Source organism: Alosa alosa, chromosome 1, assembly GCF_017589495.1.
Source record: "Alosa alosa isolate M-15738 ecotype Scorff River chromosome 1, AALO_Geno_1.1, whole genome shotgun sequence".
Lineage (NCBI taxonomy): Eukaryota > Metazoa > Chordata > Actinopteri > Clupeiformes > Clupeidae > Alosa > Alosa alosa.
In genome coordinates, this window is record NC_063189.1 from 6452702 (window position 1) to 6469113 (window position 16412).

The 16412-nt window shown below is 39.9% G+C and overlaps 1 protein-coding gene across 1 annotated transcript; it reads left to right on the forward strand.

Annotated features, from left to right (window-relative positions):
• The first annotated feature begins 335 nt into the window (after positions 1 to 335).
• Positions 336 to 15628, forward strand: LOC125304579 (alpha-(1,3)-fucosyltransferase 7-like). The gene is made up of 2 exons (XM_048258980.1): positions 336 to 377; positions 14455 to 15628. The coding sequence occupies exons 1-2, from the start codon at positions 361 to 363 to the stop codon at positions 15518 to 15520; spliced, it is 1083 nt and encodes a 360-aa protein (XP_048114937.1). The 5' UTR covers positions 336 to 360; the 3' UTR covers positions 15521 to 15628.
• Positions 15629 to 16412: the final 784 nt, after the last annotated feature.

Genomic DNA, 16412 nt, shown 5'->3' on the forward strand with positions numbered 1-16412 from the left:
TAAAGTTGAATCTAATCTAATCTAATCTAAACCTCTTCACGCTATATATAGGAACTGGTGCAAACTCAAATTTACAGTAATCTAAAGCAGGCTGTGTTATTGGGGAGTTGGAATGACTGAGTGAGTAACGAAGACACATAAACGTAACATTTTACAGGAGGGAGGTAAGGGAGGCTCAACATTTCTACATTTCAACACATGACTATTTATATAGCAGGAACGTGAGAAAGTGCATGAATATGTTTCAGTGGTTGTACCACGATAGCTGCTTCCGGGAGACATCTGATCTTTTTGGTGAGCCGAGCGTCCCAAGCAACAAAGAGAGAAGAGTGTGACACGGCATGAAAGACCATTTCTACGATGAAGTCTTCCTCAAGGTAAAGATCTCTGTTAAGATGTCGACTCCCGACCCTCTCATTGCTAAACATTCCCTCCTATGGTGGTTTAATGGTGACAAGACCAGGCTTTCACAAATGTACATTATCTTCATGCATTAGTTTAGATATATGTTTTTTGAATGTGAATCTATACTGTCTGAGTTCTTGTGTACTTTTCATATACCAATTTCCATAACCAGAAAGGCAGAAATGAAACATGGCTGGATATGGGTCCCACTAAAATTGAATATACTAAATGTTAATTGTAATTGTTTTCCATCTTGAATTTAGATGATGCATGGCATGTGTGGTGACCTCAAAAGCACTAAGACAGTGGTTTTCAAACTTTTCACAATGAGTACCACCTCAGAAAACAATACCACCATTATGACTGGCATTAAAAAACAATTCACATATTGTATGTTATTGCCAATTTCACATATTGTATATTGCAAACTGTTTTGCATTGTTTGTTGCTGGCAGGTGACATGGAAGCTTAGTCACATGTGCTGGGCTCATTGTCACCAACTTCGGTTTTGTTCGACATATTCAGGGTATCTGCAAATTTAAAGACTTTTAAGACCTTTTCAAGACATCTAAATGGAAAAATTAAGACTATATCACGGCAAAAAGATACATACAACAACTTAAAACTGTTTTATGCAATAGTTTTTTTTCTACTAATTTGAACACCCACCCCATTTTGGATGTATACAGAAGCTACCAAATATATTTTGGCGAAAGAAAAATAATTGTGTGTGAAGTACCTTCACAGCTATAATTGCCCAATGTCTGGTCTGGGCTGCTTGCTTTTGAAGCTGGCTGTAGGCTACATATCTGGTTGTGCTTCTGGCTGAGGCTGACTGTTCTTCACCGGTGTCTGTAGTAGCCTAGGCTACTTGCCAAAGACATGTGTAGGCCCTACTGGACTGGATTCCCTTCAATATTTATACGAATGTCAAAATAAAATAAAACTAGATGTACCGCATAGCGGTACAAAATATGACCGCCGCTCAGTCCTGTACATCTGTTCCGCGAAAATAAATCACACTTCAATTTGTCTCCATATTTTACTCCATCCCCCACTCTTGAAACTTTTGTGTATGCTTGTTTGGCATGCCTGAGTGTGTGTGTCGCTGCACAGAAAGTAGCCTACTGGTGCTGAAAAGGTGAATAGATTGTAGAATAGCCAAAGAAGATGTAGCATTGTTATAAAACCTTTAAAATCTCTAAACAATCACAAGTAGGGCAGTTCATCACAGTTCATCCATTGCAACTGGATTGATGAAAGGTCACTTACACCTGTAGGCTACATTGTATTTGGGAAAAGCAAAAGGTATCAGCATAATGTTATTTATTTATTTATTATTTTTTTGTTTTTTATGTATTTTTAAACAAAAACATCTCTGTCAGTTCCATGCCGTTTTCAACAGCTATCAAAAACAAAGGTCATTTTGGATGGATGGATTTTTTTTGTGAATGTTTCTTCTTCTACATAAGATTTTAGTCATCTTTAGTTCATGTAATACTTTATTGTCAATGCACAAATTAAGTAACAGTAGTCTGAAACGTTATTGTTAATGCACAAATTAAGTAACAGTAGCCTAGTCTGAAACGAAATGCTGTTTTACATCTAACCAGTGGTGCAAATAACTGACATGTCCAAATGGGCCTTGATGAAATGCGTCGCTAGACTGTTCATACACATTTTAACGGGCCAAAGTTGAAGAGCTTTTGTCCGTTATTGTTAGTGCAAATATAGGCTGATTCATGTTCCCTTGCATTGTTTAACTGAGGTCCATGGCTAGTCTGGCTTTCATCAGACCAAGCTCAATCTTTTAAGAAATCAAAAAATAAATAGCGGGCAGATCAGGCTGGGTTCACCCAGCCTAGTCCATAGGCACCCGATATTGTTTAATTATATAGAGATATACACGAGATATACACGGCTATTCTAAATGCAAAAATGCATCAGGGAGTTATGACAAAACGGTAACTAACAAACTAGATCCTAATAGAAAGCTGTTAGCTTCCCTAAGCTACAGGTAGGATTATAAGGTAGGCCTATTTACAACATAAATTGTCAATAGGCTATGCTGGCGACACAAATAAAATCTCCTTTGAAACCAATGGCTTTACTTTACAGTATCAAGTGGACTTAAACTGTCATATCGCGGGCTTAAAGTTGTAATAACATTCACGCAGCTCCATGAGTCAAGGAAAGCGAATGAAGTAGCCACTTCTAAATGGGACCCACTACACAGTAGCCTAAGGTGTTTTGCTAAAGCAGCCATAATGAAATGAAGGTGTCATTGTTTGGATACTTCACACACACGTGCTTTTTAATTTCACAGACTACAACTACCAAGCTGTAATCAAAGCACATCGATTCCCCTCACACCCTGCACGCACTTAGAACAAAATAAACAGGCGCCTCAGTCTCAATGCATGTATAGGCAAAACTGTATCAGACCCGTGTAACGTTGGTAAATCTTCCATTGCACAGAATGATTTTGTAGCACGTGCAATAAATGATAGTCGAAAGATACAAACAGTGCTGCTATACATTTGCTTGGTATAACCGCATTTATAGTTTTCTACAAATGCAATAAATCAAATGCCTCCATCACTCAACCAACGCTAACGGTAACATTACCTAGGTCCTTATTGATATTACAAGATTAACGCATCTGCAGTAAAAAACCAAGCATGTCCGATAAACATCCTCAGATTTATTTCGGCTTCAAGAAGAAATGGGAATTACACTTCATGTGAACATGTGAACATCGTCCTATACTTATTAGAAGTTTGCTGCGGTAAATTACAGTCCTTGTATGAAGCGTCCATTGTTTTTTCCAACCCACTTTTAACTTCCAACAAAATTACGTCTCACTGCAACGATGCGCCATCTAGTGGACAAACGACTACTTCTCGCCAATACTGAAAATGCAGCCATGATGATGATGAATATTTATTTTGGCTTTCTTTTAATCCTACTGAATTTGTAATTATGTATCGCCGCTCTAATACCGATAGTATGTGGGTGCCTGTGTGTGTGCATGTGTATATGTGTGCACCGCCATTTACAGGCCAATGAGTGTACAGTCATTAAATGTACACATAACCTAATTTTTTTAGACCCCCCCATGGATGAAATTCTACGAAACTTGGCATACCCCCGGAGAATGCCAGGTCAATCATACACATACAATTTGGTCCCCGGGACGAAATGAAATTTTTCCGTAAAAGTCTAGTGGGGCTACATACCCACCAAATTTCATGTACCCCGGTGGTTCGGTGTCCCGGTATCAATGACCAAAAATTCAGAGAGTAGATGACGGGAAAAATTCTTGAATTGTGTGCATGTGTGCGTGTACAAATTTATGTTTATGTGTGTGTGTGTGTGTGTGTGTGTGTATGTGTGCGTCTTGTGTGTTTGCCTGCGTGTATGTGTGTTTGTGCATGTGCATGCATGCGTATTATATGTCTACTGTGTGAGTATGTGTCATAATGATGATTACTGTAAATGTATGTGTGTGCGTGTGTATCTGTTTATGCACATGTGTGCACATGGAATGGGTTAACATGACCCCTGGAGGCAAACATAATGGAAAAATTGGTCATCCTAGGCCCTACAGTTCTCAAGATATTCACAGAGAACTGTATCTGCCCTACCCTCCTTTCGGGGGGTCCAGTCCAGCAGGGGGGGGGCTACAGATCAAAACGAAGAATGACGGTTCCATGCTATCCATGTGGGGGTACATGCCCACCAAGTTTTGTGTACCCCGGTCTTTCAGTGTCCCGGGAATCCTTGTTGGTGTACGTCACTAAATGTACAAATAAATTATTTTATTGTAAGGCCCCCCATGAACGAAAGTACACAAAACTTGGCATGCATTCGGAGGGTGTCATAATGATCCTACACTTCCAATTTCGTGCAGTTTTGACTATGTTAGGTCACAGATACCTTCAATTACAACACCTCATTTTTACTTTTTTGTGTTTAACTAGGTGGCGCTATACATGAAATGAGTGGTTATGGAATGGGTTGACATGGCCCCTTGAGATCAACATACAAAAAAAATGGTCCTCCTAAACCCTACGGTTTTCGAGATATTCACAGAAAACTGTGTCTGCCCCCCCTCCTTTCGGGGTCCAGTCCAGCAGGGGGCTACAGATCAAAACGAAAAACGATGGTTCCATGCTATCCATGTGGGGTTACATGCCCACCAAGTTTCGTGGTACCCGGTCTTTCAGTGTCCCGAATCATTGACGGAAATTTGGGCATGCGAAAAAGAAAAAAAAAAAAAAAAAAAAAAAAAAAAAAAAAAATCTGACTAAACCTGCGAAGCGGCGGTCATAATAAGAGGTTTTTGTTAACATAACCTGTTTTTACGTTAAATCTAATGGACATAATTCCATTCCATTCCAAAATAGGCCAGTAATGTTAACAATGTAAATTTAAAGATGCTGGCAATCAAACAAGCGCACGCAGCGTTACCATTCAAAGTCCTAGTCAGGCCTTAAAAAAATGTTGCAAAACAACCTTTTCCATTAATTTCCCAAGTTGTGGCAGATAAAGTGGGCCTGACATGGAGATCCCTGATTACCCGTTTACTTACCTGCAACCACCACAATCTCAGGGCACACTATACGCAAAAGGCATTTGTAGAGAACTCCAGACAATTTACTGTACACAATAAATTTTCCCGGCAAAGAATACTATATCTTAATATAGTAAAAAAATAACATCTTTTTACCTGCTTTAAAAAAAAAATGAACTAGAAAGGACTAGTCCATAGACACAGGCATCTTGTACAGCTTTGTAGAGACAATGAATTATACAATACATTTTCCAGGCAAGGAAAATACTTTTATGTTCATGCTGTTAGTTTTTAATCAGTTTTCCAACTTTTGATTTTGACAGCTTTGACAGCCAAAGTGCAAACCCACTCTTTGCACCTGCCCCAGGGTTTTACATGTTTTTTGAACAAGTGCAAGTACAATGTAGGCTACACGTTTTGCAAAACACATACTAAATCATTGAAAATATTTATATTGTAGAGGTATGTACCCTTTCAACAAGGTAAATAAAAACAATGCTTGAACGTTCTATTTGGGCCCCAATCTACTTCCTCTGCATTAAGATAACATATGGAATGTTAAAAAGGAAGTCTTGTGGGGCCAACTATGATGCTGATAATGGAACTCTCTTGAAAGGGTCCATATATATATTGAGAAATATTGTAAGATACAATATTATGGACAGGTACTGTAAAATCATATATATTAAAAGGATATTACTGTAAATGGTTTATATGTGTATTGTTAATATACAGTGTGTGCTCTCTCTCTCTCCTCAAAACCATCTCCTCTCATTCTTTCTCTCCACCATACTCAAGTCTCTCTCTCCCTCCCTCCCTCCCTCCTATGTCTTCTATGTTGTGGGAGACATGATACGTGAAATTAAATCGTAGTGATGGTTGTCAATGCCATCTTGAGTTTCAGTACGGTGTTTGCCAAGATTAAATATATCCTGAAAGCCTATATCTGCTTTCACAACTCTGTTCAGCAGTTTCTCTGAACACTGATGTGCTGCAGATGAGATATTGGAGGAGGCCCGTCTGATGCAGTGCTCAGCTGAATCACCTTTACTGTACCATAGCTCGGTACAAACAGACCTCCATGGTTACGCAAGGTCAGCAAATGATAGTGATGACCGAGAGATGAGGGCTCAGCTGTACTAACCAAGCTACTGCAGCATACATCACACTTCACACAAATCCTGCGATATACACTAGAGCAGTGGTCTCCAACACGGTGCCCGCGGGGCGGCTATGAGGCGCCCCCAGCGCACCTTCTAAAAATAGCCAACAGGTCGCCTGCAGATCACGCTCTAAAAACACGCTCCATTGTAAAGTTTTCAATAGATATTTAATTCAAGACCAGAACCATTTTAAGAATGTATGCCATACATCTGTAACAATAAATTGATATTGGTGATACCTTACAAATTGTAGCTGCGTTGAATTTTAGCCTTTGGCTCCAAATCCGTTTCCCATTCAATCTTTAAACAACAACGGAGATGGAGCGCATACACGCTGTTCGCACGCATAGACAGTTAAGGGGGAATAAACTTGCTCGTGTGGTGTAGCCAATGGAAGCATATCTATACGGTGCATGATTGTTCAAGGACTGAAAAACAATTGCTTTAGCTCACAGGCCTTTTCTCCTCCGTTGGCTATTGCCGTATAATAGCGCTGAAAATGTTGTGGCATGCCTGGCTGAGCAGGACTGTGCATTACCTCTTTTTGTCAGAACACGGAGAGATTTCAGGTGTGCAATAACTTTAAAAGGAGTTTTCATATGTTAGGGTGGTGTGGGCGATTGAAATGTTAAAACCGAATTGTCCACTTAAATCAGAACTTAAACAACCCCTGAATTCATAATGGTGGGTGGGTATACATTTACAAATTGTAACCCAAATTATTAATTGCACAAAAAGATTGTTTTTTTTTTGTTTAAAAAAAATTGAATAGATTCCCCATGCAAACGTTGAAATGAATAAACTGAACAAAAATGTTGGTAGTGTTGCATAGGCTATGGATATTAAAGTTGAAAATACAGTTGCTTAATATATCAAGACTTATAGGCCTACACAATATTGATTATTTAAAAGTAAAAATCACATAGGCCTATTATTTAGGAGGACTACCCTCGCAAAAAAGGGGTGAGGGTATGTTTGTTTCAAATGAGTAGCCCTCCATATGATTTCGGGTCTTCAGGTAGCCCTCATTCCCAAAAAGGTTGGAGACCCCTGCACTAGAGCATTCTCAGTTAGGGCCCCAAAGCTGGTAGGTAGGTAGCTATGGTCTAACACCACACCAGTCACTTGCTCAAAAGGAGAGGGTGCAATGTCACTGTCATTCTCCACAGCTGGCGCCACTGAAGACATGTCAATAGCTGACAGGCAGTTGGTGGTGTCCTGTGCTTGTACATTGCCTGTGTCTCCTGGAGTGATGCCACAGCGGACCATAATGTGCCTGAAGTAATTCTGGAAGCTAACAACACTCGGGTTGTTATTCCATCCTCCTGAAATAATAAAAAAAAGAGAAAAAGACAAAAGCAGGATTGAACTTTTGAATGTTTCATGTCATGGTTCAGACGCATTAAGTGCTGAGCAGTGTTCAGTGCAGCGCATCTGATGTAAAAGACCAATAAAAGCCAGAATTTATCAGTTGTGTTTGTATTTCTATCCTTGCCTGTTTAAGGGTTAAGTAAAGACATTGGTGTTTATAATTTCCACTTTAAATGAGTGCACATTTCAGCCTAGACCTTGTTGTTAAAGGGTTTCACATACTTTCATTTGGTACAAATATGACAAAAACCTATTCAAAAATGACCAAGCTAACCTGTTAGGCTTAGTTCAGACTGTCATCAGAAATCCGATTAAAATCTGATCTCTCTGACTGACCGTTCGCTTTGCATAATGAAAGTGCTCAGATCCGTGTTGGATCTCTGAGATCCACCTAGGCTACCATAACAACTAGACGCATCATGCCCAGAAATGGTAAACAAACCGCGGAAGGTAGAAATAGTTATGTCAATTACCGCATGCAATAAACATCTGTTCTTACCTGAGGCCCTGATGGAATTTAAAAAAAGCTCTGTAGCGATCTCACCCTCAGACAAGAATCACCTTTGGCCAGGACGGCCATTTATTGGAACAGGAAGACTCAAACACAATCAGACATACTAGGATAACTACATAGGGCAACACAGGGGTAGTCTCTGCCACACATGTAACACACAATAAGGGTTTACCACACACATCAACACGAGGATAAACACATAAGGTACAACCAAAGAGACTAACACGCTAACAAATACACAACATGGTAAACGTAACTACAACTATTATAACCGACATTACACATTATAGCATTCACTCGCACTGTGAACGTTAAACATGTACATCCACCGACGCTACAGCTCTAAGTGGTCCTGGCTGAATCGATAAGTGCACACATACTGCTGTCTCTCAAGCAGCTCTGGTATCATCATGGGGAATGACTCAAACGAGTCGTTTCAAATGCTAATGTTAAAGTTAGCTCAGTTTGCCTCAAGTTCATTTCATTAGGCTAACGTTACTCGGTTGTGGACCATAGCTTGCAACACCATTATCAGATATTACTCTACAAACATAGCCGACAAAAAAGTTTCTTACCACCTTTCCAAGATTTTGATATCATACATCTAAATAGTTTATGGTTTTCTTCCATCAAACGTGATACTAGTGCAAACGCTAGCTAACGTTACCCTCACTTGTCAAATGCAATTGCTTAACGTTACCGTGTGAATAACGTTATTTTCATGAACACAAACAAAAAACAACATTTAGTATCATAGTCAATCAAAATAAAATCTTACCTATGAAATGTTATGCCTTTCTCCTTTGTCTTCTTGTTTCGCTCGTTTGAACATGCGGCGCAAAAGTCTGGCATCTTTCCCTCCCAGGCGTAGTCAAATGACTCACTGAACCCCTGTACCAAGATGGCGGCCGTATCGACGCATTCCAAGAGGCTCAACGCGACTTCTAGTGTTTATTTCTATGCCGTCGTCCTACTATGTTTGTTATAGTTACCATTCATAAGCATTGATATGGAACGGTGTCCTGTTATTCAGAATTAATAGCCACCCCACCAGCCAATCAGAAAAGATTAATGGAAAAATAAGTCCCGACCGGGCGAACCGGACCCCGACGCGCAGCGGAGCGGTCTTGTTCTGCCCTGAAGTAATAAATAATAAAGTCCCCACAATATGCCTTTGGCTTCATAGCCAAAATTGTTCTTAAATCTTTAGTTGGATATTGGATGTGAGAAGCATAAAATGGGTGTTCCATAACTTAACTTAATCCATAATTTGATAGCCTACTGTATCTGAAGTTAGACTTGAAAAAGAATCTGTCTTCTCACCGGTTCCATTTTTTTTAACAGCCATTTCATCATTGATAAGTTGATTACACATCTATATTAACATGTTCTATCAAAGAAAAGATAGAAAATAACTATTTGTGTGTGTGCTGTAAAATGGTTAGAAGAAATGAAATCGGAATCGGCTAAAATCGGTATCGGCAGGTCAAACTCTATGACAAATCGGAAATCGGTATCGGCCCAGAAAATTGCAATCGGTGCATCTCTAGTGCAACCGTCTGCTTTCACTTTTGAATGAAGTTCCAGTCCTTGCGTAGTGATATAAAATAGGCTACCTGAATTAGAAGCACAAACTCCGTTGCCATTGACAGCGGTCATTATTTTTTTCAGAGGTCCTCGAAAATAATGACCGCTACTTGAGAAATCCCATTCAAGTCAATGGAGCATTCTACTTGCCTTGTGAAGAGCCGTGTAATAAAGGTATTATAACTTGGACAGATAGTGTGTTGTGATTTTGAAAGCACAAGGCTCAATGAGAGTGAAGCTATTGAATTTTATCCCCAATAAAATATATTATAAATAGGCTGAACATAACTTCCCAAAACAAGCAGGTGTAGTATGTTGATAGGGAGGCCCTAGATGTGTGTTGTGATAATAGGCTCAATGACAGTGAAGGTATTGAATTGTATCCCCAAGCAAAATATATTATAAATAGGCTGAGCATAATTTCCCAAAACAAGCAGGTGCAGTATGTTGATAGGGAGGCCCTAAATGTGTGTTGTGATTTTGAAAGCACTATAGGCTCAATGAGAGTGAAGGTATTGAATTGTATCCCCAAGCAAAATATATTATAAATAGGCTGAGCATAATTTCCCAAAACAAGCAGGTGCAGTATGTTGATAGGGAGGCCCTAAATGTGTGTTGTGATTTTGAAAGCACTATAGGCTCAATGAGAGTGAAGCTATTGAATTTTATCCCCAATAAAAATATATTATAAATAGGTCAAGTCAGTGTTTCCATAATTAGCAGGTGTATGTTGCTAGTGCCCTAGATGTGTGCTGTGATTTTGGAAGCTATAGGCTCAATAACAGTGAAGCTATTGAATTTTTTCCCTCCAATAAAAATATATTATAAATAGGGCGAGTCAGTTTTTTCCACAATTAGCAGGTGTAGTATGTTGTGATTTTGGAAGCACTAGGCTCAATAACAGTGAAGCTATTTACATGTAGCCTATCTTTGTATCCACTTTCGGTTTTGCAGACGGTCCCTAGACGCCGGCTGAAAGCAGAATGCTTACAGGGATGCTTTTTATTTATCCACATATGTACACGGTTCTTTCGGATGAAAACCGGTTTGTAGCTTGTTGTCTACCTTAGGCCCTACTACGGTTGGATAGAGCACTCTATTGTGCAATGAAAACATTTCGCTTACGATTTATTGAACTGCAAAACGCGAATCTTGCGAATCTGCCAAGTCTAGTTGCAGTCACATGGCCGTAATTACCATAGAGGACACTGGTATTTCTTTCTTTAAGTTTCGTTTCATTTATTAGGTTAAAATTGGGAACCAACGAGACAATTGGGAAGCCATCGAGACAATTATCCTTGCCTCAACACGTAGTTGCAGTCACATGGCTGCATCAAGTTTCGTTTCATTTATCGATTCAAAATAGCCGACGAGACCATTATCATCAAGTACTCAATTTCCAAAGCAACGAAGGCTGTTTATACCAACTTAATATTATGCATATAATTGTTAATATAGTGCTATAAATGTAGCACAAACAACGCTAGAGTTTGTTTATCAGCCATAGTCTATATTTGAATGGAGCTGGCAAAAGCCCTTAAAAAGACAGTGCACCATTTATACTAGTACTTCAAACTAGTAATGTTTTAATAGTAGTATTTTTCTTAAGAAATTTATATTTTAAACAAAAATACGGGGCACCACAAATGCAGTTCTGCTTAGGGCACAATGATTTTTACCTTTCTCCAGTTTATCCAGCCGTTCTCTGATAGCTGATACCACTTTTAGGAAAATTACCGGAAATCTTAGACACTTTTAAACGTGATGCTAGCAGGCGAGAAGCTAATGGTCTAATCAGATTCAATGATCTATGCTAGGCTGGAGCTAAAACTGGTATCGCCAGACTCAGAGAATGGCTGGATGAACTCGAGAAAGGTAAAAAATCATTGTTCAACTCAATGGGAGGTGGAAATGAGTGTAATTCCCCAAATGGTGGTAAATATGATCCATCATATTTGCTTCCTTTTCCTTTGTTTGCCATCATAGCTTAGCTTGTCAACCATTGCTAATGCTCCATACAGTTAAACTAGCCTAGAAGGCCTATTGGCTGATATAAAAACGAATATAGGCCTACTTTTTCATGAACAATAAAAAAAAATAGTTTAACTTTTAACTTCATTGATCGCGTGGTTAAGGATTTTGAATTATATACAGTATGTTTTGATATAATCTGAAGTGATAACCGTATGTCATCTTTGTAAAAAAAAATCTTGGAGACTCCTAGAGTAGGCCTACCATTAGAAGGAGTAGGAGTACACCAAGGATTAAAGTTCTCCGTCGTACTACGGATTTCCGTCAATTTGATTTTAGAAATGTCATTTGAGATCGATGCAGATCCGGTGAGAAAAAAAATAGGAGGGGGGGTCTATCACCAACTAAATATTAGGTCCGATGAGTGAATGTGTGTGATGGTAAATATTTAAAGACCTAATAGTGTTCTTGAGAACTTTCTGTGTCTCAATCAGAGACCGCTCAAGAAGATACGTCAGCCATGAGTTTCGCTTTGTTTATGTTGTAGCTACACGCTTGTCTCATTGGCCTGGGGCGGTTGCTTAAAAAAAAAGAACACGTCTGGAGGACGGTCTAAAAGTTGGATTATAGTGACACAATCGAGACAGCTGATGAGGTTTCCCAATCCGTTTAACTTTTTTGGATATGATATTGTGAGCTCTATGTGCGAATTCGGAGGCTGTGTTCTTTCCGTGCATCAATGTAGCCTTGACAATTTTCTTACCATCACGAACTCTTGTCAGGGGAGGTCATTCATTTTGGGTGTCATCTATGACTTGAACAGAACCCGATGTACTATTATTGTTACAGTTTTTAATCAATGCAACTAACATTATGTGTAAAGCGACGCAATATAAACCGTAGCCTATGCCTATTATATGTACAACAATGTTTTTCAAAATTTGCGACGGAAGGTTTTGACTGAGCGTGTTAACATAAAATAATAATATCGCAAACTGTTGAGTAAGGGGGTCAGTCGTGTTTGTGACGCACAGACAGCCTTGTAGCCTATTTTGCTTAGGCCTCACTTTTAACGACAGTAGGTTGTGAGCGTATGTTGACAAAAAATAACCATGCAATTAAAATTGTCAACTTAAAACTTTGCTATTATTAATGTATAGCACAAAAACATAACCAGTAGGCCCACCAGAACCTCGCATATTAGCGTCATGATTTGTGTGCGTCTATTTGCAAGGCCACTAGCTGTCATGGATGCGTTGCTAAAGGAAGGCACAGGTGTCAAAAGTTAAAAAAATAAATGGAGATGGGCGGCTGTTGGAAACGGGGGAGAACTAACAAGCCATGGTGTAAAAAAATTGCCAGGGTTTTGCTTTTGCGCGGTTTGCTGCAAGAAAATTGTTTATGGATGCAATAGAAAAACGTTTTAGCACGCCAACAATCAGAAGACCGCCAGAAGACGTTCGTGCACTTCAGGACATCTTCCTTACCTGGTGCAACTAGCCACCACGACAGAGGTAGGCTACGTTTATCTATGGCTGACCGTTTTTGCGCTCAGAAAGTAGGCTACGCATGTTCTTTCATAGCGCAACATGACCTGTCCCTCACCATATCGCAACCTCTTGTCAACCTTATACAATCTATTGCTTAAGACAAAAGTGCCCTCTCCAGATTGTCATTATCAGATGCGCAGACCTCCTGCATGAGCACACACAGTATTGCTGCTCATTGGAAAACTGAGTTGTCTGTAAAACTCAAAATTACCATGTTTTCATTAAATGCGAATGAGGCAACAAATGGAAATATGAACAATATCTAGAATGTTCTGATTCGTTACTTTGATGAGGAAATGTGAAGTCTTGCAAACTTGATTTTATAGATTTAACTTGGTGTTGAATTGCATATTAACAATAAAAAAAATCTCCCCTTTAAGCACTTTTGGCCTGAAGTAATTTAATAAGAGTTTAAGTTGAAGCCTTGCTACAATATTGCTGCAGTAGAAAAGAACAGCAATGGCTAATCAGCAATGGTCAGGGATGGTGAAATATTGTTTTGTTCATCAGGAAAACTCAATCTCAATCAAGAACACTCTCAATTCGCCTTATTCACATGGCGGCCATTGGCGGCTAAAACGAGGCTACAGGGTACACAAACCATAGGATTGTTATGTTCTGTGCATTCACCTGTAGGTGGCATTAATTATATAGTAACTTAAGAGTACCCTGTAGCCTCGTTTTGGTGTTTATTTGATGCTTTACTTTGCTGTTTGCATTTTTTTGTACATTAAAAACCAATAGGTCGCGACCGCAAAAGGGGTGCTATCTCCATAGGTAGATATGAACAACGTATGAATTATGGCCTGAAAAAAGTTCAGTCAAACAATTTTTTTTTTCTCACTTTAATCCCTGGAGTACACGTACCACAGTTTGAGAACCAATGCACTAAGACATAACAAAGTGAAAATATCAAAGAAATGTCTACTCTTTAATGTCCAGAGTAAAATGTTTGACAGGGCTTTTATTGAAAGTGTTTTAACTTTCTGTATCATCTGCTGGTTTGGCAATACCACTCAGTTACAGAAAAATACTGCCCGAAAAATAATAACAATAGCCAATGAACTATGAGGAAGCATGCTACCAAGTAGCCCATGGCTGCATTTACAAAGACTGACAAATGAACAAGGCCAGCAAAATAGTATGTGACAAGAGGAAAACCATTGGCTTCAATTTTATTTAAACTGCTGTCATGTGGGCGGCAATATCCCCTGATATAGTTACCAGCACCTTTCAGCAATGTGCTCCAGAGAAACCAAATGTCCTTTGCTTGACAGTATTGGCTAAATATTGTGTGTATGTTCTCTGCTTTCTTAGACAGGAAATCCATCATCAGGAACATGGCACTCAATATCTCACTGTTTGCCGCAGGATCTTTTTGTTTCTTATCCTCTTGTGCATAACTTTCACCACCTATAAATTTCAGCAGAGGCAAAAGTCATTCATCAATCCTGTCAATGCTACCATGATTCTGGTGTGGCACTGGCCCTTTGGCTATTCCACCCAACTAAACCCCAACATCTGCAGTGAAACCTACAGCATTCCCAACTGCGTCCTGATGGACAGTCGCTCTTGGTTCCACAGGGCTGACTTTGTAGTCTTCCACAACCGGGAGCTGATCACGGGCAGCCAGAGGCTGCCGACAGATCGCCCACGGCCCCACTATCAGCGTTGGGTCTGGTTCTCGCTGGAGAGCCCTGAGAACAATGGGAACTTGAGACCATTTGCGGGTTACTTCAACTACACCATGTCCTACAACCGGGATGCCGATTTCTACACACCATATGGAAGGCTTGTGCCAAAGAAGCCGGTGAAGGGTGTGACAGTTGATGATTTCATACCAAAAAATAAGTCTTCACTGGCATGTTGGGTTGTGAGCAACTTTTCACCCAGACATAAGAGAACATCTGTGTACAATAAGCTTAAGAAAGTCATTCAAGTGGATGTATACGGGGATCCATTTAATAAGTATCTGAATCAAAACAGTCTGCTCCCCACAATCTCCCGTTGCTATTTCTACCTGTCTTTTGAGAACTCTCAGTTCAAGGACTACATCACTGAGAAGTTCTGGAGGAATGCCCTGTTGGGTGGCGCCGTGCCAGTGGTTTTGGGGGCGACCCGGGCGCACTACGAGGCAGTAGCACCAAAAGGGTCCTTCATCCACGTAAACGACTTCAGTTCTGTGGAGGAACTGGGAAAGTACCTGACGGACCTGGCTGAGGATAAAGAACGCTACGCCTCATACTTTACCTGGCACCTGAATTACACCATTCAGGTTGGTGGCACCTGGGAGCACAGGATGTGTTCAATTTGCACCATGACTGACAGCCTGCAACCTAAACAGGTCTATAAGGACCTGCAGGCTTGGGAGTGGAGTAAATGATTAAATCAATACAGTTATATCAAAACAGAGTGAAAGCACCAATCACATATTTTTGCTCTTAATATGATTTTATATCAATATATTTCTTACAGTTATGATATGGTTTTAGTGGAAGAGTTCCAATGAATGAGATTTTCTTGTATTTTGTGTATGTGTTGCACATGTGTTGTCAATTCAGTGAAGACGTTTTTCTTTTTTTCAAGTTTCTTTCTTTTGTCAGTTTGCATGTTTTTTGTAACCTGACTCTCGCCAGATGAATTTCGTTCCGCCTAGCTCCACTCACATCCATCTGGGATCGCTTCCGTTGAGAGTGATTTCGGCACCAGATTTTATGGTAGAACCAAACAGGAGACAGGGTGGGAGTTTCATAGATGTGACGTAGCGGAGAAGCGACTGTGAGACTGTTCTGATTCAGACAACGCATCGAGGAAGCAAGCGTCACGGGTTGGCTTCGATGTGAGTGGTTGAAGTAGCACATCAATAAAGATGACGGACAAGTGGCTTATCCAATCATATGCAAGGATTTTTGATAAGGCCCAGCCTTTTGAAACACCTTTCCAATGGAGCGATCCCAGATGGATGAGTGGAACTAGACGGAACGAAATTCATCTGGCGAGAGTCAGGTTATGTTTTTTGTTGATTTGCATGGGTTTTCTTAACACGTTCTTAATATGCCAGAAGCAAGTTTGCATCCCTCTGCCTTTGCAACCTTTTTTGCCTATTCAGACATTAACTTTTGAATTGTGGTTCATTTCTGGTTTGCTTGGTAACGGTAGCCAATGCATATTTGATGTTGTTGTTGTTGTTGTTGTTTTGGCTACTGGGCTCCCCCTGCAGTTGTGGAGTAGTATTCATATTTTACACAGCTGTCATAATTACCACTCATGGGTTG